Source organism: Bubalus kerabau, chromosome 15 (genome assembly GCF_029407905.1).
Source record: "Bubalus kerabau isolate K-KA32 ecotype Philippines breed swamp buffalo chromosome 15, PCC_UOA_SB_1v2, whole genome shotgun sequence".
NCBI classification, from domain to species: domain Eukaryota; kingdom Metazoa; phylum Chordata; class Mammalia; order Artiodactyla; family Bovidae; genus Bubalus; species Bubalus kerabau.
The window spans coordinates 44,364,740-44,385,314 of record NC_073638.1 but is presented as its reverse complement, the minus strand read 5'-3'; the positions used below and the strand labels follow the sequence as shown (position 1 = coordinate 44,385,314).

Here is a 20,575-nt window from a genome sequence, read left to right as displayed (position 1 = left end):
TTTTCAACTAATAGAGAAGTGAACATCTTGTGTAGCTCTTGGGCTCAATTCTAAAAATGATTCTTCTCTTTTTTATGGAGTGGACATGAGAAGGAAGAAACTTTTTTTTTCTGGTTGCAAAAGAAATGCATACCTATGGAAAACTGAAAAAATACAGAAAAGTATAAATAATGACCACCTATAATTCCTAAAATAACCACTGTTAAAATGTTGATCTGCTTCTTTCTAGTGACTATGCAGAGTGAACACATCTTCACTTTTTATTTATAGCATACAACTTGTCATGAGAAGAAAGAAAAAAGGAGAATGAAAATGTATTAAAAGAAATTACAGCTGAAAACTTCCCAAATTTAAAGAAGGAAACAGATATCTAGGTACAGGAAACACAGAAGGTCTCAAAAAAGGTAAACCCCAACAGACCTACAAAAAGACATATAATAATAAAAATTTCAAAAATTAAAAATAGGATTCTAAAGGTAGCAAGAAAAAAACTAGGAGTTAATTACAAGGGAACTCCCATAGGCTATCAGCTGATTTCTCTGCAGAAATGTTGCAGGCCAGAAAGGAATGGCAAGAAATATTCAAAGTTCTGAAAGGGAAAAATCTGCAAACTAGGATACTCTACCAAGCAAGATTATCATTTAGAATCGGAGAGACAAAGAATTTCTCAGATAAGCAAAAGATAAAAAGAACACAGCAATACTAAACCTATCCTAAAGGAAATATTGAAAGATCCTCTCTAAATAGAAATGAATTATAAATATATAGGAAAGACAAAATCACCTAAATCACTTATTTACGTCATTTGGAAAGCAAATCACCTAATAAGTAAGTCAGTACACGGGGAACTCCCCGGTGAGCCAGTGGTTAGGACTTCAGGCTTCCACCACCTGGGACCTGGGCTTGATTCCTGTTTGGGGAACTAAGGTCCTGCAAGTCGTGCAGTATGGTCAAAAAATTTTTTTAATTAAAAAAAAACCTCAATATTACAATTTAAAAAAGATAAATAAGGCCAGTGTACAGATTTTTAAAAATTCAAAATTTCTGTGAAAGTGATGATAACCACAATGAAAAACAAATGGATGAATACAAAGATGTACAAGAAAATATCAAAATCATAAAATGAAAGAGAAGAGTAAAAAATGTAGATTTTTTTTCATTTCCTAGAGTGTGTCTGAGCCTATATAACCAGTCTAAAGTACACAAAGAATGGAATTAACATACTTGAAAAACACAATAACTACAAAAACACATAACACATTCACAAAAACAAAAGAGCGAGAGAGAGAGAGAAAACTTAAGTATAATGCAAAAGAAAATCAAACCACAATAGGAAAAGCAAAAAGAAAAAGAATAAATATAAAATCAACAGGAAAATACAACTTAAAATGCAACAAATTCATATTTATCAGTAATTACCTTAAATGTCAACGAACTAAATGCTCCAATCAAAAGACACAGAGTAGCAGACTGGATTGAAAAAACAACAGCTACAATATGCTGCCTATAAGAGACCCACTTTAGGGCAAAGGACACAGACAAAATGAAAGTGAGGGGACACAAAAAGATATTACATGCAAACAGAAATGAGAAGAAAATGGGAGTTACACTACTCATGTCAGACACAACAGACTTTAAAACAAAGGCCACAGAGGAATATAAAGGACATTATACAATAATAAAAGGATCGATACAAAATGAGGAATTTACACTTGTTAACATATATGCACCAAATACATAAACCAAATTCTAACAGACATAAAGGGAGAAAATAACAGGAATACAATAATAGTAGGAGGTTTTAAAACACAATTCACATCAACGGATAGATCTTCTAGACAAAAAATTCAATAAGGCAACAGAGATCCTAGATTATGCAATACACTAGTTAGACTTAGTTGAAATTTCCAAAACATTATATCCAAAAAACCAGAATACATATTTCTTCCAAGTGCACATGGAACATTCATTAAGACTGACCACATAGTAGGGCACAAAATAAGCCTCAACAAATTAAAGAGTATAGAAATTATCTCAAGCATCTTTTCTGACCACAATGTCATGAAACTAGAAAGCAACCACAGAAAAGAGAAATGAGAAAATAAACAATTACACAGAGACTAAAAACAAGCTACTAAAAAACCAATGGGCCAATAATGAAACCAAAGAGGAAATTTAAAAATATCTTGAGACAAATGACAACGAAAACACAACCATACAAAATCTGTGGGATGCAGCAAAAGCAGTTCTAAGAGGAAAGTCATAGTGATAATCAGGAAATTCATAGTGATACAGGCCTTCCTCAAGAAACAAAAAAATCTCAAATAAACAACCTAGCCTTTCACTAAAAGAATTAGAAAAAGAACAAACAAAATCTAAAGTCAGTAAAAGGAAGGAAATAAAGATCACAGAGGAAATAAATAAAGTAGGGATTAAAAAAAGAAAAAAAAAAAAGAAAAAAAATCAGTAAAACCAACAGCATGTTCTTTGAAAGGGTAAACGTGACTGAGAAACCTCTGGCCAGGCTCACTAAGAACAAAACAAGAAATAAGGGGCTTAACAAATAATACTGCAGAAATACAAAAAACCTTAAGAGAATACTTTGAAAAATTATATGCCAACAAATTTGACAACCTAGGAAAAATGGGTAAGCTTCTGGAAATAAACAGCTCACCAAAACTGAATCAAGAAGAAATAGATAATTGAGCTGACTGATCGCTAGAAGTAAAATAGAATCTTTAAAAACTCTGTGCAAAACAAAAGTCTGGGACCAAATGGCTTCACAGGCAAATTCTACCAAACATATGAGTAAGAACTTATATTGATCCTTCTCAAACTCTTCCAAAGAACTGAAGAGGAAGGAACACTCCCAAAGATATTCTATTCTATGAAGCCACTATCATCACCCTTATACCAAAATCAGACAAAGACACCACCAAAAAAGAAAATTATAGGCCAATATCTTTGATGAATATAGATGCAAAAGTTCAACAAAATATTAGCAAACCAAATTCAACAACACATAAAAAGATCATATACCACAACCAAGTGGGATTCATTCCAAGTTCACAGGGCTAGTTCAACATACACAAATCAATGTGATACAGCAAATAAATGAGAAGACAAAAACCACATGATCATCTCAACAGATGCAGAAAAAGCATTTCACAAAATTTAACATCCATTCATCCTGAAAAAAAAAAATACCTCTTACCAAAGTGGGTATAGAGGGAACGTACCTCAACATAATGAAAGCTACTTATGATAAACCTACAGCCAATACAAGGCTCAACGGTGAAAAGCAGAAAGCCTTCCCACTAAAGTCCAGAACAAGACAAGGATGCCCACTTTCACCTCTTCTATTCAATATAGTATTGGAAGTCCTACCACGGCAATCAGACAAGAAATAAAAGGTATTCGAATGAAGGGAAGAGGTAAAATTGTCATTATATACAGATGTCATGATACTATATATATTAATGGAAAACCCTAAAGACTCCATACAAAAACTAGAACTGAGAAATTCAGCAAGGTAGCAGGACATAAGATTAACATGCAGAAATCAGATGTATTTCTTTTAACAATGAAATATCAGAAAGGGAATGTAAAAAATAATAATAATAACTTTCAAAATTGTACTCCCCAAAATAAAATACTTAGGAATAAATCTGAGCAAGGAGGTGACAGACTTACCCACTAAGAACTATAAAACATAAATAAAGGAAATTAAAGATGACTCAAAGAAACAGAAAGATATCCCATGCTCTTGGATTAGAAGAATTAATATTGTTAAAATGGCCATACTACCCAAAGTAACCTACAGATTTAATGTTATTCCTAACAAAGTACTCATGACATTTTTCACAGAACTAGAACAAATAATCCTAAGATTTATTTAGAACCATAAAAGACTCAGAATTGCCAATGCACTCTTGAGGAAAAAGAACAAAATAGAAGGCGTAACGCTCCTAGACTTCCAACAATACTACAAAGCTACAGTAATCATAACATCATAGTATTAGCACAAAAACAGACACATTGATCGGAGAAGGCGATGGCACCCCACTCCAGTTCTCTTGCCTGGAAAATCCCATGGAGGGAGGAACCTGGTGGGCTGTGGTCCATGGAGTCGCTAAGAGTCGGACACGACTGAGCGACTTCACTTTCACTTTTATGCATTGGAGAAGGAAATGGCAACCCACTCCAGTGTTCTTGCCTGGAGAATTCCAGGGATGGTGGTGCCTGGTGGGCTGCCATCTATGGGGTCGCACAGAGTCGGACACGACTGAAGCGACTTAGCAGCAGTAGCAGCAGCAGCAGCAGACACATTGATCAATGGAACAGAATAGAGAGCCCAAAAAGAAACTCATACATTTATGGTCAATTAATCCTCAACAGACTTCCCTGGTGGCTTAGACGGTAAAGCGTCTGTCTACAATGTGATCCCTGGGTTGGGAAGATCCCTGGAGAAGGAAATGGCAATCCACTTCAGGACTATTACCTGGAAAACTCCATGGACAGAGGAGCCTGGTAGGCTACAGCCCATGGGGTCCCAAAGAGACGGACACGACTGAGCGACTTCACTATATATAATCCTCAACAAAGGAGGCAAGAATAATGGGGAAAAGACTGTTTCTTCAGCAAGTGGTGTTGGGAAAACTGGACAGCCTTATGTAAATCAATGTAGTTAAAACACATTCTCTTACCATACACAAAAATAAACTCAATATGTCTGAAATACTTAACATAAGACACGACACCATAAAACTCCTAGAAGAGATCATAGGCAAAACATTCTCTGACATAAACTGTATCAATGTTTCCTTAGGTCAGTCCCCCAAGGCAACAGAAATAAAAACAAAAATAAACAAATGAGATCTAATCAAACCTGTAACCTTTTCATAGCAAAGGAAATGATAAATAAAAAGGACAACCCACAGAATGGGAGAAAATATTTGAAATTTAGAAATCCCACTTCTGGGCATATATCCTGACAAAACTCTGATCCAAAAAGATACATGCACCCCTATGTTCATAGCAGCACTATTCACAAGAGCCAAGACATGGAAACAAGCTAAATGTCCACTGATAGATTAATGGATAAAGATGTGGTACACATATACAGCGGAATACTTCTCAGCCGTTAGAAAGAATGAAGTAATGCCACTTGTAGCAACGTGGGTGGACCTACAAATTATCACACGAAGCGAATTCAGAAAGAGAAAGACAAATCCCATATGATATCACTTATATGTGGAATCTAAAATATGATGCAAGTGAACCTATCTACAAAACAGAAACAGACTCACAGACATAGAGAACAGACTTGCGGTTACCGAGGGAGAGGGTTGGGGGAAGGATGGAGTGGGAGGCTGGGGCTAGCAGATGCAAGCTATTACACACGGAACAGATAAACAAGGTCTTACTTTACAGCACACAGAACTATATTCAGTATCCAAGGATAAACTGAAAAGGAAAAGAATATTTTAAAATGTATATACAGGAATGAAGACTGCCGGGAGAAATATCAATAACCTCAGATATGCAGATGACACCACCCTTATGGCAGAAAGTGAAGAACTAAAGAGCCTCTTGATGAAAGTGAAAGAGGAGAGTGAAAAAGTTGGCTTAAAGCTCAACATTCAGAAAACTAAGATCATGGCATCCGGTCCCATCACTTCATGGCAAATAGATGTGGAAACAGTGGCTGACTTTATTTTTGGGGGCTCCAAAATCACTGCAGAAGGTGATTTCGGCCATGAAATTAAAAGACTCCTACTCCTTGGGAGAAAAGTTATGACCAACATACACAGCATCTTAAAAAGCAGAGACATTATTTTGCCAACAAAGCTCCATCTAGTCAAGGCTATGGTTTTTCCAGTGGTCATGTATGGATGTGAGAGTTTGACTATAAAGAAAGCTGAGTGGCAAAGAATTGATGCTTTTGAACTGTGGTGTTGGGAGAAGACTCTTGAGAGTCCCCTGGACTCTCCAACCAATCCATCCTAAATGAGATCAGTCCTGGGTGTTCATTGAAAGGACTGATGTTGAGGTTGAAACTCCAATACTTTGGTCACCTGATGCGAAGAGCTGACTCATTTCAAAAGACCCTGAAGCTGAGAAAGATTGAGGGCAGGAGGAGAAGGAGACAACAGAGGATGAGATGGTTGGATGGCATTACCGACTCAATGGACATGAGTTTGGGTAAACTCTGGAAGCTGGCGATGGAGAGGGAGGCCTGGCATGCTGTGGTTCATGGGGTCACAAAGAGTCAGACACGACTGATTGACTGAACTGATACAGGTATAACTGAATCACTTTGAACAGCAGAAATTAGTGCAATATTGTAAGTCAACTATACTTCAATTAACATAGTCTCAAAAAATAGGTGCACAGTACCAGATTTCAAATTTAGGTATAATTTATTCTGTATTTGTATTGTCCACCCTGTTTATAAATCAATACCACTGGTTTAGTGATTCCAGAGAAATCGATATTTTTTTCCCCTTTGATTTCAAAGAAAAACAAACCTGGCCACACACACACAAAAAATAGTTCATGAATATAACTTACTGGAATCATAACAGTCTATCATATGGATGCACAATAATTCACGCAGCCATAAATAATAATAAATGGGAACCCACTCCAGTATTCTTGCCTGGGAAATCCCATGGAGAGATGAACCTGACAGGCTCCAGTCCACTGGGTTGCAAAAGAACTGGACACGACTTAGCAACTAAACAATAATGGCTTATAAATGCTAATAGAGGAAACCTTGATCCTTGGGAGCGAATTCATTAATTCACTTAATTCTAATTCTTTAATTTATTGATTAAATTCTTTAATTGATTTTCTACTATGTGTGGGCCTGATCTAAAGCTGGAGATACTGCAGTGAACAAAACAAAAATCCTGACCCTCATGGAGCCTCCTATCTCAACCAGAAAAGAGATGATACACAAGGTAATGATAAATACTCAGAGAAAAAACGAAGCAGGCAAAGGGGATAGGATGTGTTGGGGGAAAGTAAAGATTTAGCAAGAGTATCCAGAGAAGGCTCAGGAGAGGTCTTTTAAGTTAAGATGTAAAGCAGATAAAGGAAATGCATGCAGCTATCTAAGGAAGAGCATTTGGGGCAGAGGAAGCAACCAATGCAAAGGCCCTGAGGCGAGAGCACAGCTGGAACCTTCAAACCATAGTAAGGCGGCGGCCAGTGCGGCCAAAGCAAAATGGGAAAGAGGGCAACAGGAAGAGGATTAAGCAGGCCTTGTAGGTCACCTACAGACTGTGTCTTTTCATCTGAGTGAGTCAGGAAGCCACTGGAGGGTTCTGTGGAGGGAGACTTAAGCTTTAGCAGGGTTAGTATGGATTCTATGTTGAGGATACAATGAAGGCGGAAGAAAGGAAGCATGCAGACCATACGCCTATATTGGGCAGAATAAGATGGAATAAAGCAATCAAACCAACTGGTTTAATGACTGTACACAAATGGGTTTCCATGAAGAGAATGGGGTGACCTTAAGAGCAGCTTCAAAAGACTGACAGATTTTTTTTTTAGATAATGTGAATGATCAAGAAGATATGCTAATCACAATCAAGGGTGAAATCATGAAAAAAAATTATGAGGCAGTGAGAGAAATTTGAATACTGATTTCATGACATTAAGGAATTACTGACTTTCAGGTGTGATAATGATATTGAGGCTATATTTTTAAAATAATTTTTATTTTCTTATGCTTTAGAGATGTATACAAAAATACTTAAGGATGAAATGAAATCCCAATGTCTGGGATTTGGTATTTTCATAGGGGGGAAAGTAAGTGGGGATATTCATGATACAAGATGATGGTTGCTGAAGAAGGATGATGTGGATTCATCTTATTATACTACTCTCTTTACTTTTTCTTATGTTTGAAAATGTCTTTAACAAAAAAGGTTTTTTAAAAATCAAGAATGATATATAGCTGAGAGAGACGGTAAAAACAAATACAATGAATGAAACAATAAATGTTCTGAAAAAAAAGAGGCTAGAATTCTGGATCAAATTGATCCAGAATTTGATCAAATGCAACAAGGAAGGCTATATTCCTCTATTTGGTTCCAAAACACCAAGTGAATGTACAAAATGGACAAACCTATAGGAGTACCTCCTTTAAAAAAAAAAAAAGTTTAAAATACACAGCAAAATCAGCAAGTAAAACACCCAAAGTCTAAAGCAATCCCCAGGATGCATTAATAGAACTAAAGAATTTTAAAAAGGGGGATATGCATTTAGTCACTAAGTCAAGTCCAGCTCTCTGCAACCCCATGGACTGTAGTCTGCCAGGCTTCTCTGTCCATGGGATTCTCCAGGCAAGAATACTGGACCAGGTTGCCACTTCCTCCTGCTCCAATATCTACCTTCAGGGTAGGAAGTGAGTCTCCTGCACTGGCAGGCAGATTCTTAACTGCTGAGCCACCAGGGAACCCCCTAAAAAGGGGGATGGGAGGTGCAATAGGCTGCTCTTCCATGAGCTAACTGGCTCACACTTGCTACTGTTTGCCTTCTAAGAGGGCCAACTTACATACTTGTGACTACATCACGTGAGGAATGGATGTGGGACCTAGGGATGTCACATATGAAAAAAGATGGAAAAGGGGGACGTGATACTACTCTACAAATTTCTGAACTCCTTGTCTTTCCCCTTTAATCTATTTTGCTTCATTACTATTTTGGTAAAAGTATACTTGGTATAGTCACCCAAGCCAATAAGCTGAGAATAATTCAAGATGCCTCCCTCTGCCTCACATTCCACTTCTAGTTTAAAATGTCTCTGAAAATTGTTCTTTTCCCTCCTGTTCAATGTGGACACTTCCCCTGCTCCATTTACTCCTTCTTCCTCCGGTATCCCTATTTCCCTCTGGGAACCACTCTCAACTCCACAGTGGATCAGCATATTCTTTCTACCCAGAGCACTGCAAATAACTTTACTCAAGTCAATAAGATGGGTAGATATGTTAGCTGGAACTACTGGGAAAGAACTGGGGGTGGGGGGATAAAAGTGAGATGGGAGTGAAGGAAGAGTTCAAAAGAAAAGAAGCATTCTTTCTCTGGACAACTAAATGTGAGGAAGTGATATCTGGAATCGTTGCAACTAGTGTTGCTAGCCTGAGAGAGAAGCCAGAGGACAGAGCCAACATAAGGAACCCAGAAGTATAAAGGACAAAGAAACTCAGAGGCCCTGAAGGGATTGTGAACCTCTGGGTCAAACCACACAGGAAGCCAATTCTCACGCAAAGTCTTTTCATGTGCACTAGTCAATACATCCTGCTTTCAACTTGACAACTCAGCTGAATTTTCTGTTACTTACCATGAGAATCCTAAACTGATGAGCCCAAACACACTGCCTCAACGATGTTCATGATGTCTCAAATGGACTACTGCAACATATTCCCTGAAGAAACCCTCACTGATACAGCCCCTACACTGTTGCCAAGATGTCCTTTCAGACTGTAAGTTTCTTTTCTACTAACAAACTCACAATGGCCTCACCGATCTTTAGAATAAGATCCAAACTCCTTAAGTATGGCATGAAAAAAATCTTTACAATTTGGCCCCTTGTCTCATCTCTTACAACTCTAAAGCTATTTCAAAGCTCTGGGTATTGATTTTGCTGTGTTCTCTCTGCCTGAAATATCCTTGTTAATCTGGCTAATAAAAACACATTAGAGTTACTTCCTCAATTTAGTAAAAAGAAGGAAAAAAAGCAAGGTTTTAACATCCAAAAATCAATTATGTAATGTATCATATCCATAGAATGAAGGACAAAAACCCCATGGTCACTTAATAGACAGAAAAAGCACTTGACAAAATTCAATTCAATCCCTTCATAATAAAATACTCAACAGACCCCCTTTTAAAAATTCTTTAGTTCTATTAATGCATCCATAGCTAGCAATATCCTTAATGGTATGAAAGCTTTCTTAAGATTAGGAACAATCAAGGATGTTCACTTTCACCATTTCTATTTGACATTGTACTAGAGGTTCTAGCCCAGGCAGTTAGGCAAGAAAAAGAAAAGGCATGTAGATCGGAAAGAAAGAAGTAACACAATCTCTGTTTGGAGACAACACGATCATTGGAGAAGGAAATGGCAACCCACTCCAGTGTTCTTGCCTGGAGAATCCCAGGGACGGAGGAGCCTGGTGGGCTGCCGTCTATGGGGTCGCACTGAATCAGACACGACTGACGTGACTTAGCAGCAGCAGACAACACGATCATTTATTGTGGCCAATAAACAATTCAGCAAGTCTACACAAAACAGTATTAATACACAAAGATTGTGTTTCTAAAACTGAGTAATGAATAGTCTTAAAATTAATAAAATAATTCAATTTACAATAACATCAAAAAGAATAAAATACGGATATATTTAACAAAAGAAGACTTGCACACTGAAAACTACTGAAAGCCACTCAGTCGTGTCTGACTCTTTGCGACCCCACAGACTATATAGTCCATGGAATTCTCCAGGCCAGAATACTGAAGTGGGTAGCCTTTCCCTTCTCCAGGGGATCTTCCCAACCCAGGGATCGAACCCAGGTCTCCCACATTGCAGGGGGTTTCTTTACCAGCTGAGCCACAAGGGAAGCCCAAGAACACTGAACTGGGTAGCCTATTCCTTCTCCAGCAGATCTTCCCAATCCAGGAATCAAAGTGAGTCTCCTGCATTGCAGGTGGATTTCTTCACCAACTGAGTTATCGGGGAAGCCTGAAATCAATTAAAGACCTAAATAAAATTTTAAATATCCTATTCATAGATTAAAAGACTTATTAAGATGGCAATACTCTTCAAAATGATTTACAGATTCCACACAATCAAAATCCCAGCTGGTTTTTGCAGAAACTGACAAGCTAATCCTAAAATGTGTATGGAAATCCTGAGCCACAGCACTCAGAAATCAACCTTGATAATAAAAGGACACAGTTTGGAGACTTAACACTTCATGGTCTCAAAATTTAACTACAAAGCTTCAGTAATCAAGGCAGTGTGGTACTGACATAAGGACAGGTATATATTCTATACCTGATGTTTGTCAATGGAACAGAATTGAGAGTCCAGAAATAAGCTCTCACACTTAGTCAACTGAATTTCAACAAGGGTGTTAAAACAATTCAATGTAAACAGAATATTCTTTTCAACAAATAATGCTGGGATAACTGTATATCCATATGAAGTTTGACTTTTCCTCATATCAAAAGCAAAAATTAACTCAAAATGGATCAAAGGATTAAATATAAGAGTAAATACTATAAACTTGAAGACATGGACATAAATCTTCATGACCTTGGATCTGGCAATTATTTTTTTAGGTCTGACATCAAAAGCAGAAGAGAAGGCGGTAAATAAGTTAGATTTCATCAAAATTAAAAACTTTTCTTAAGAGGACACCATCAAGAAAGTGAAGAGTTGAAGAAAATATTTGCAAGTCACATATCTGATAATGAACTTGTACCTAAAATGCATAAGGAATTTTTATAATTCAACAATAAAGACAAGAAACCCAATTTAAAAATGGGCCAAAGTCTGAACCGACATTTCTCTAAGTTGTTACACAAACAGCCTATAAACACATGAAAATATATTAAAGTTGTTAGTCATCATGGAAATACCAAAAAAAGCCCACAATAAGATAGCACTTCACACCCGTTATGATGGCTATAATAAAAGGCTGGTGATAACAGACATCGGAGAGAGTGTGGAGAAACTGGAAGCCTCACATATTAATGGTGGGAATGTAAAATCATAGATACTTTGGAAAACAATTTAGCAGTTCCTCAAAACTGCTCATAGAGTAATAATATGAGCAAAATTCCACTCTTAGTTCCAGCCACACTAAAATGTTCACATTTCCCAAATGCATATATTCAAGAGAAATCAAAGCATATATCCACACAAAAATGTGTACATGGATGTTAACAGCAGCATTACTCATAATCATCAAAACCCCAAATGCCCAACTAATAAATGAATAAAATGTAGATGGAATATTCCACATAATGGAATATTATTCAGCCATGAAAAGTAATGAAGCACTGATACATGCTACAACATGGATGAAACTTGAAAACATGCTATGTGAAAGAAACCAGTCACAAAAGATCACATATTGTATGATTCCATTTACATGAAATGCCCATAGCAGGCAAATCTATAGAGAGTAGATTAATGGTTGCCTAGGAAGCTCCAATACTTTGGCCACCTGATGCGAAGAACTGATTCATTAGAAAAGACCCTGATGCTGGCAAACATTGAAGGCAGGAGGAGGAGGGGACAAGAGAGGATGAGATGGTTGGATGGCATCACCAACTTGATGGACATGGCTTTGTGCTAACTCAGGGAGATTGCTCTGAGCTGAGGACAGGGACACCTGGTGTGCTGCAGTTCATGGGATCACAAAGTGTTGGACACAACTGAATGACTCAACTGAATTGAAGGCTGAAGGGGCTCGGGGTGGGGGACTGTTAATGGGAGATGGCTAAAGAGGTTAAAGATGGCTAAAGATGGTTTGGGGAGTGGGGGCAATGATAAAGTGTTCTAAAATTGATTAGTGACGATGGTTGCACAACTCTGTGACCATGCTAAAAACCATTCAAACACTTTTTTTCTTGCTTACTTTTTTATTGATATATAGTTGATTTACAATATTATATTCATTTCAGGTGTACAGCACAATGATTCCACATTTTGCAGATTATACTCCATTATAGGTTTTTTACAAGATAATGGCTATAACACCCCGGGCTATATAGTATATCCTTGTTGCTTATCTATTTTATAATACATAGCAGTTTTTATCTGTTAATCTCATACCGTTAATTTACCCCTCCCCCCTTTCCTCTCCTGTTTGGTAACCACAAGTTTGTTTTCCATATCTGTGGTTCTATTTCTGTTTTGCATACACATTCGAGTTATTTTTTAGATTTCAAATATAAGTGATATCACATAGTATTTGTCTCTGACTTTTTTCACTATGCATATTCTTAGGTCCATTCATATTGCTGCAAATAGCTACTGCTTTTTCTAAAATTTATTTATTTTTAATTGGAGCATAATTGCTTTACAATATTGTGTTGGTTTCTGCCATGTATCAACATGAATCAGTCACATGTCCCCTTCCTCTTGAACCTTCCTCCCACCTCCCACCTCTAGGCTGTCACAGAGCACGGGGTTGAGTTCCCTGTGTCACACGTAAATTTCCACTGGCAATCTATTTTACACATGGTAGTGTGTATGTTTCCATGCTATTCTCTCAATGTGTCCCACCCTCTCCTTCCCCTACTGTGTCTACAAGTCTGTTCTCTATGTCTGTGTCTCCAACGCTGCTCTGCAAATAGGTTCATCAGTACCATTTTCTAGATTCTATATATATGCATTAATATATGATATTTGCTTTTCTCTTTCTGACTTACTTCACTCTGTATAATAGGCTCTCGGTTCATCCACCTCATCAGAACTCAGTCAACTGTGTGTCCTTTTATGGCTGAGTAATATTCCATTGTGTATGTGTACCACAGCTTCTTTACCCAAGCATATGTTGATGGACATCTAGGTTGCTTCCATGTCCTAGCTATTATAAATAGTGCTACAATGAACACTGAGGTACATGTGTCTTTTTCAATTATGATTTCCTCAGGGTATACACTCAGTAGTGGGATTGTTGGGTCATATGGTAGTTTTGTTTTTTTTAATGTGGAACTGTGGTGTTGGAGAAGACTCTTGAGAGTCCTTTGGACTGCAAGGAGATCCAACCAGTCCATTCTGAAGATCAGCCCTGGGATTTCTTTGGAAGGAATGATGCTAAAGCTGAAACTCCAGTGCTTTGGCCACCTCATGCGAAGAGTTGACTCATTGGAAAAGACTCTGATGCTGGGAGGGATTGGGGGCAGGAGGAGAAGGGGACGACAGAGTGTGAGATAGCTGGATGGCATCACCGACTCGATGGACATGAGTTTGAGTGAACTCCGGAAGTTGGTGATGGACAGGGAGGCCTAGCGTGCTGCAATTCATGGGGTCACAAAGAGTCGGACACAACTGAGCAACTGAACTGAACTGAAGCATGTTTAATTTTATTAAAATGCATTTACCAAATTGTTTTCCAACGTGGTTGTACCATTCTACATCGTTACCAGCAATATGAGAGTTTCAGTTGCTTTGCATCCTCATGCATATGATAGTTTTATTCTTAGTTTATAAAGGAATCTCTATACTGTTTTCCATAATGACTGTATCAGTTTACACTCCCACCAATGCAAAAGAGGTCCCTTTTCTCCACAGCCTCTCCAGCATTTATTGTTTGCAGATTTTTTGATAATGGACATTCTGACCAGTACTGACTCATTGGAAAAAACCCTGATGCTGGGAAAGATTGAAGGCAGGAGGAGAAGGGGACGACAGAGGATGAGATGGTTTGATGGCATCACCGACTCGATGGACATGAGTTTGAGCAAGCTCTGGGAGTTGATGATGGACAGAGAAGCCTGGAGTGCTGCAGTCCATGGGGTTGCAAAGAGTCGGACACGACTGAGTGACTGAACTGAACTGATTCTGACGAGTGTGAATTGATATCTCATTATAGTTTTGATCTGCATTTCTCTAATAATAAGCGATGTTGAGTATCTTTTGATTCAGTCGCACAGTTTAAATACATGAACTGCATGGTATGTGAATTATATCTCAAGAAAGCTATTACCAAAAAAAAAAAGAAAAGGCTCTTCTCTTCCATAACACCTTTCTTGAGACACCAATAAAACTAACCATTTAACATGTGTCAACTCCTTTCCCTGCAAGGATTTGAGTACCTGCAATTGATACTTTTTTGCACTTATTCAATGTCTTTTCCCCTCTACTAAACTGTGAGTTCCTCAAGGCAGGGATTTGGTTCTTTTTTTTTTTTTTTAAGAATTAAACAGTATTTCTATACTGTGTGTAAGCTATGTTAAAGGGTACATCATAAATATTTGCTAAAGACTACCTTAATGGCTGTCATGTGCAAAAGAGACAATGCTCATTTCATATATCCCAATGGGCAGAGATGGAAGCTATAATGACACAAATGTTAAGACATGGATAACACTAATTTTCAAATAATCAGGGCTAGCCCTTTCTTAAAAGCAGGGGTTTCTGGATTCTGTGGTTTCTCTGAGTTGATACTCAAATTCTCGATGTATGTACAAAAAGTATAGGCATTTTTCCTGGGGGAAAAATCCATAATTTTCATTAGATTCTCAAATGGGTATATAACCCAATAATGGTTAGAAGTCACCGTTTTTAAAATATCAGTGTACCAAGACAAGGATTTTAGTTAGCAAATTTCAGTTACTGGAATACGTCAGTTAAGGTAGGTTTTTACATCGATTATGGTGACTCAAACAGTAATGAATCTGCCTGCAATGTAGGAGACCTGGATTCAATCCCAGGGTGGGGAAGATCCCCTAGAGAAGGGAATGGCCACCCACTCCAGTATTTTTGACTGGAGAATTTCATGGACAGAGGGGCTGTCTGCAGGCTGCAGTCCATGGCATCGCAAAGAACTGGACATGACTGAAAAACTAACACTAACTTACTTTTATCTAGATTGTACTACTTTGATAATGAATGCAAAAAGAGCACTTTATTCATTTAAAAATACTGACTGTCCATTATATGCCAACTGCTAAAGAAATAGTGGTAAACAAGACAAACTGCCTGCCCTCAGGAGCTTACACTCTACAAAGTGGAGACCAAAAAAAAAAAAAAAAAAAAAAACCTAGTAAAATATATAAGAAAATGCCATATGATACAATAACACCTTCAGTCGAGAAAATAAAGCATAGGAATAGGAAATGATGGGAGTGTAAAGAGTGACTTTTGTTAGAGTCATCAGGGAAAGTCTCTGAGGAGATTACATTTAAGCTGAGAAATGAGAAGGATGCCGAGGAAATAACACTTCAGGAATGAAGAGAACAGAAACTGCAAAGTTTCTAAGAACACTGATTATTATTACTTGAACTCTTAGGAGAAAAAGCCATCTCCGATCATCTCTCTATACAACATTTAGAAGAGTATCTCCCACCCGCATTGAAGAGAACTTATTCAAGACAATTCAGCATGATAAAAATTTAATGTGGTAAGGCACTATTGTAGACGAATCTTTAATAGCTTAGAGTCATCGTGAATTTTCTCTTCAGCATCATTAGACAAAGTGAGTAAAAGCTTTGGGGTTTTGTAATAAGACAGAAAGAAAAAAAAAAAGAAAACCCAACAAATGAGGTAGTTTGCTTTTTTTTTAATAAGAAGTTTCTCCCAGGGAGATAGTTTTACAAACATAAAGATTATCAAGCAAAGTCTATGAACAGAATTCTGGGTTAGATCTGCCCTTCACCCCTAGAGCTTGGTGTTTTGCGTTTCTTGTATTTATAATCTATGACGTACAAGAGGGTGGAGTTACAGTCAATGTGCACAAAGTAGAGGGAAATGAGTTTCAGTTCAAGGAGCTGTCCAACATCAACAGGTTGAATATTAGTGGAAGCACGAAAACTGTAAAACCGTGTCTCAAGGATGTTACACAGACAATTGCCAGAAGAAAGTTACCAGAACTTCACAATCTACAGAGAACTGTTCTAGTTCTTCTCCCAGCCTTTGACATTCCTGCCGTTACACTCACCCATTATGCAAAAGCCCCAGAATGCAAACCACAGGGTGGATTTTTAACCACCACATACATCATGCCAGTAACAAAGGATTAACAAATACTTGTTCACGTAACGGGAAGGCAGAACCATGTTCATCTCAGTAACTGAAACTCGGATTATTAAAATCTTCACGTTATATTTACGAAGGCACAAAAAGAGCCTGAAGCAGTGAGCACTCGACACCAAACTGAAAATTCACAACAAATTAAAGTTAACAATACCCAGTCCAACTATTCCATTCGAAAGCACGAGAGAAAGCACACGGACACCCTAAAAAGGGGAATTCAAGTGGGAGCCCTCCTGACTCAAAGCTCTTGGGCAGATAGTGACTAGTCGAGTTAGGCCAGCGAGGGGAAGAGGTGAGAGCAACCGGAGAGCGCGTCCAGGCTCGTCTGCGTGCGCTCCTGCAGGGGAGGCCTGAAGGGACCCGGTCCGCCCGCTGCTCACTGAGGCCAAGTGAACCCTGGCGCTTGGCACCTCCCAAACTCCGCGGGGCCGGAGACCCCCGCGGCCGCCCTCCCTCCAGCAGGGCTCTAGGCGCTCGTGCTCGCCCTGCGGCTCGGGGTGGGGGAGCCGGCCCGCGCTTACCTTCGGGCGCCGGCGGCGGCTCCTGCCGCTTTCCGCGGGACAGGAAGGCCTTGGGCAGCAGCAGCGACACAGCCAGGACGAGTCCCGAGGCCAGGGCCACCCTCTGCACCGTGGAGTACGCCATGACCGCCCGCCCCCGCCGCAGGTGCGGGCTCCCGCCGGAACCGGAACCGCAGCGCCCGCGGCCTCCGCCAACCCCACCGAGCGTTGCGCGGACGGCGCCGCGCGAGGGACACGCGAGCGAGGCGCGTGGGGCTGATTCGATCCTCCCGCGCGGTCCCCAGGTGCGCTGAATGGTACCCGCGCCCTCTCATACGTTCCAGCTAGAAACTCCTCCCTGTAACCCACTCCCACAGGGGCGTTCTACACCTAAACTACGGATGGCCGCGCCCTTCTTTCATCTTCATCACCACACTGCTCACTCCCCTCCTTAACCGCCCATCAGTTAACTGGTTAAGCTTCCAGCCCCTCTGGAAGACCCTGCGCATCCATTCTCCATCTGAAGCCCAAGGTGATAATGCTAAAACTCAGGTGTAATGCGTTTAAAGCTCTCCATCGCTTCAAATCCTTGAAAAATTCCCCTTTATCCTCATAGAAAGGTCCAGCTGCTTTCTGAGACCTCAAGGCCCTCCCTGATCTGGTTTTACCAATGCGCCCCCGTTCAAAATAGATCATTTGCTATTTCCCTAACATATTTCTTGCTTTCCTGGAATCTTTGCTTATCCTGTTCACACTGCCTGGAAAATTCCTAACACATCTCCACTGCTAAAAATATCTCTGAAGAACGGCAGAAAAGTACTGCCTTCATGAAACATTTTTAGCCAGCTTCTCTTTCCTCTGTGTCCCCACAGTTCTTGTTACTGTCCTTATAAATTTCTTTAACAAACATTCTTTTGGTTCTTACGAATATGATAGGTTCCCTATAGGGTAGATAGTCATAGAAACAAGAAAATGCAGCAAATATTCTGGACTCTAGATCACTCAGTTCAACTGAAAGGAGGAGAAATAAAGAAAGAGCTTTTCAAAGTAGGTGAAATTTGAGTGAGTGTTTTAAAGAATGAGGAAGTTACTAGGCAGACAGGTGAGAGGAGTTCGAAGGATAGTCCAGGAAAAGGTTGCAAAGAAAGCAAAGACATGAAAGCTTGAAGCTTCCTTATGTGCTGGGAAAACTATTAGTAATTCATTTTGGTTGTAATTCATTTAGGGTCAGTGACATAAAGTGATAAGGCAATATAAGCAGGAACTAGGTTATGAGAAGCTTAGACATAATTTCCAGTTGAACATGGCAGATGGAGGGCTTCCCAGGTGCTCCTAGTGGTGCCGGAGTACCACTATGGTGCTCGTGCCAATGCAGGAGATACAAAAGATGCGGGTTTGGTCCCCAGGTCAGGAAGATCCCCTGGAATAGGAAATGGCAACCCACTCCAGTATTCTTGCCTGGAAAATCCCATGGATAGAGGAGCCTACAGTCCGTGGGGTCGCAGAGAGACACGACTGAAGCAACTTCATGTAAACACATGCATGGCAGATGGAGCACACCCATTTATCTTTGCTTTCTCCAGACACCTCACAAAAATGAAAAAAAAAAGTGTATCAACTAAAATACTGAAGAGGATGGGAGAAAACATAACAGCAGATAAAGATGTCAAAATGTTTATAAGATGCAACATAAATAGAAATAAAATGCCAGTTACTTATGTATTGGGTTTGTCAAACACTTTGTTTGGATTAAAAACCTGAACAAAATTTTCAGTCAACCAATAATTTAAAATTTTCTAGTAGCCACACATTTAAAAAGTGAAAATAAACAGGTGAAATTAATTTATTTAACCCAAACTATCCCAAATATTATTATTTCCACATGTGTAACACTAGTCAGTCACATTTCAATGACTTAGTAGCCATATGCCTAGAGGCTACCATATTGAACAGTGCAGGTTTAGAGAATAAAAAGTGAAGTGCCTACAGAGAGAAAGACTCTAAGAAGCAAACCAATTTGGCTTTCAGAACCTATAAAGTATTAGGTACTTTACCTAGTAAAGTATTGAATTGAAAGTACTGATTTCCTTTAAAGGCAAAGATATGGAGTGGGACTGAATGAAGAAAGATTGATTGCAAGTCTGTGAAGAAGCAGTTGATATCCTCCAAGTCTGAATCCTCAATTATTGCAGCCAGGGGGACGCCCCTACTAGCATCACTCGGGCATCATCATTATTGATGTCATCAGTAGTACTGAAAGTTATTGAGCATTTCCTGTTGTCCAGGTATTTTCCATATCATAACAATTGATTCTCTTAACTTTATGAAGTAAGAAATATTATTATGTACCCACTTTACACATGAGAAAACTAAGGAACAGAAAGCTGAAGTAACTTGCCCACAACTGCACAATATACTTTGGAAGCTTTTATTTGAATCCAGGCAGGCTTACTCCTGGAAATGGCAACCCGCTCCAGTATTCTTGCCTGGAAATTCCCATGTCCAGAGCCTGGTGGGCTACATTCCATGGGGTCACAGAGAATTGAACATGACTGGGCACACATGCTTACTCCAGGACTTGCTCTCTTAACTACCAGTTTTGCTTTCTGGAACCAGAGAAGCTCTGGGCTCACAGAGAGCAGATGCATCTTAGGAGGGTGATGACTGATAGGATATAGCTTCTAAGAGACACAGAGGGAATCTCAGATTACCCCCAAATTCTTGCTTGGGTGATTGGATAGACATTGACTTCATATAACAAGATTTTGAGAGCAGAAGGATCAGATTTGTGAGAAAGATGAGTTCAGATTTTAATGAGCCGAGTTTGAGGGTCCATGAAGTGTCCAGGTGGGCTTCTCAGGTGGTACAAGTGGTAAAGAATCTGCCTGAAAATGCAGGCAGACTTGTGGGTCTAATTCCTGTGCCAGGAAGATGCTCTGGAGATGGGCATGGCAACCCACTCCAGTATCCTTGCCTGGAGAATCCCATGGACAGAGGAGCCTGGAGGTAGCTATCCAGTTGGATAGATGGGTCTGAAGCTCAGAAAAGATGTTTGGACTGGAAATAAAAATAGAAATGATCAGTCTATCAATTGTAAATGAAGTCTGGGAGAAGATAACATCAGCCAGAATGCTCGTGTAAATGATAAGCCACAACTGAAACTTGGGTTACACCCTTTTATTGAAGTTACCAAGTATTATGACAAAAGTGGGATGGAAAAGAAGACAGTGATTCACGTGTTAAAGTCTTGAATGAATGAAGACACTGGAAGGTGACAGGAACAGAGAGTATA

The 20,575-nt window shown here is 39.2% G+C and overlaps 1 protein-coding gene across 4 annotated transcripts in view; it reads right to left on the bottom strand.

The window, feature by feature from the left end:
* The window catches only part of RIC3 (RIC3 acetylcholine receptor chaperone), a 60,229-nt gene extending 41,152 nt beyond the window's left edge, over positions 1 to 19,077 (bottom strand). For 2 of the 4 annotated variants that reach the window (XR_008703039.1, XM_055548733.1), the window contains exon 1: positions 17,305 to 19,070. Coding sequence is in view for 3 of the 4 variants with exons in the window: in XM_055548733.1 (XP_055404708.1) it covers positions 17,305 to 17,428 (124 nt within the window). In the remaining variant the exon portion in view is untranslated. Of the gene's footprint in view, positions 1 to 17,304 lie in introns of all 4 variants that reach the window. The other 2 variants (XM_055548735.1, XM_055548734.1) reach the window with 2 other exon arrangements.
* Between the last annotated feature and the right edge of the window lie 1,498 nt (positions 19,078 to 20,575).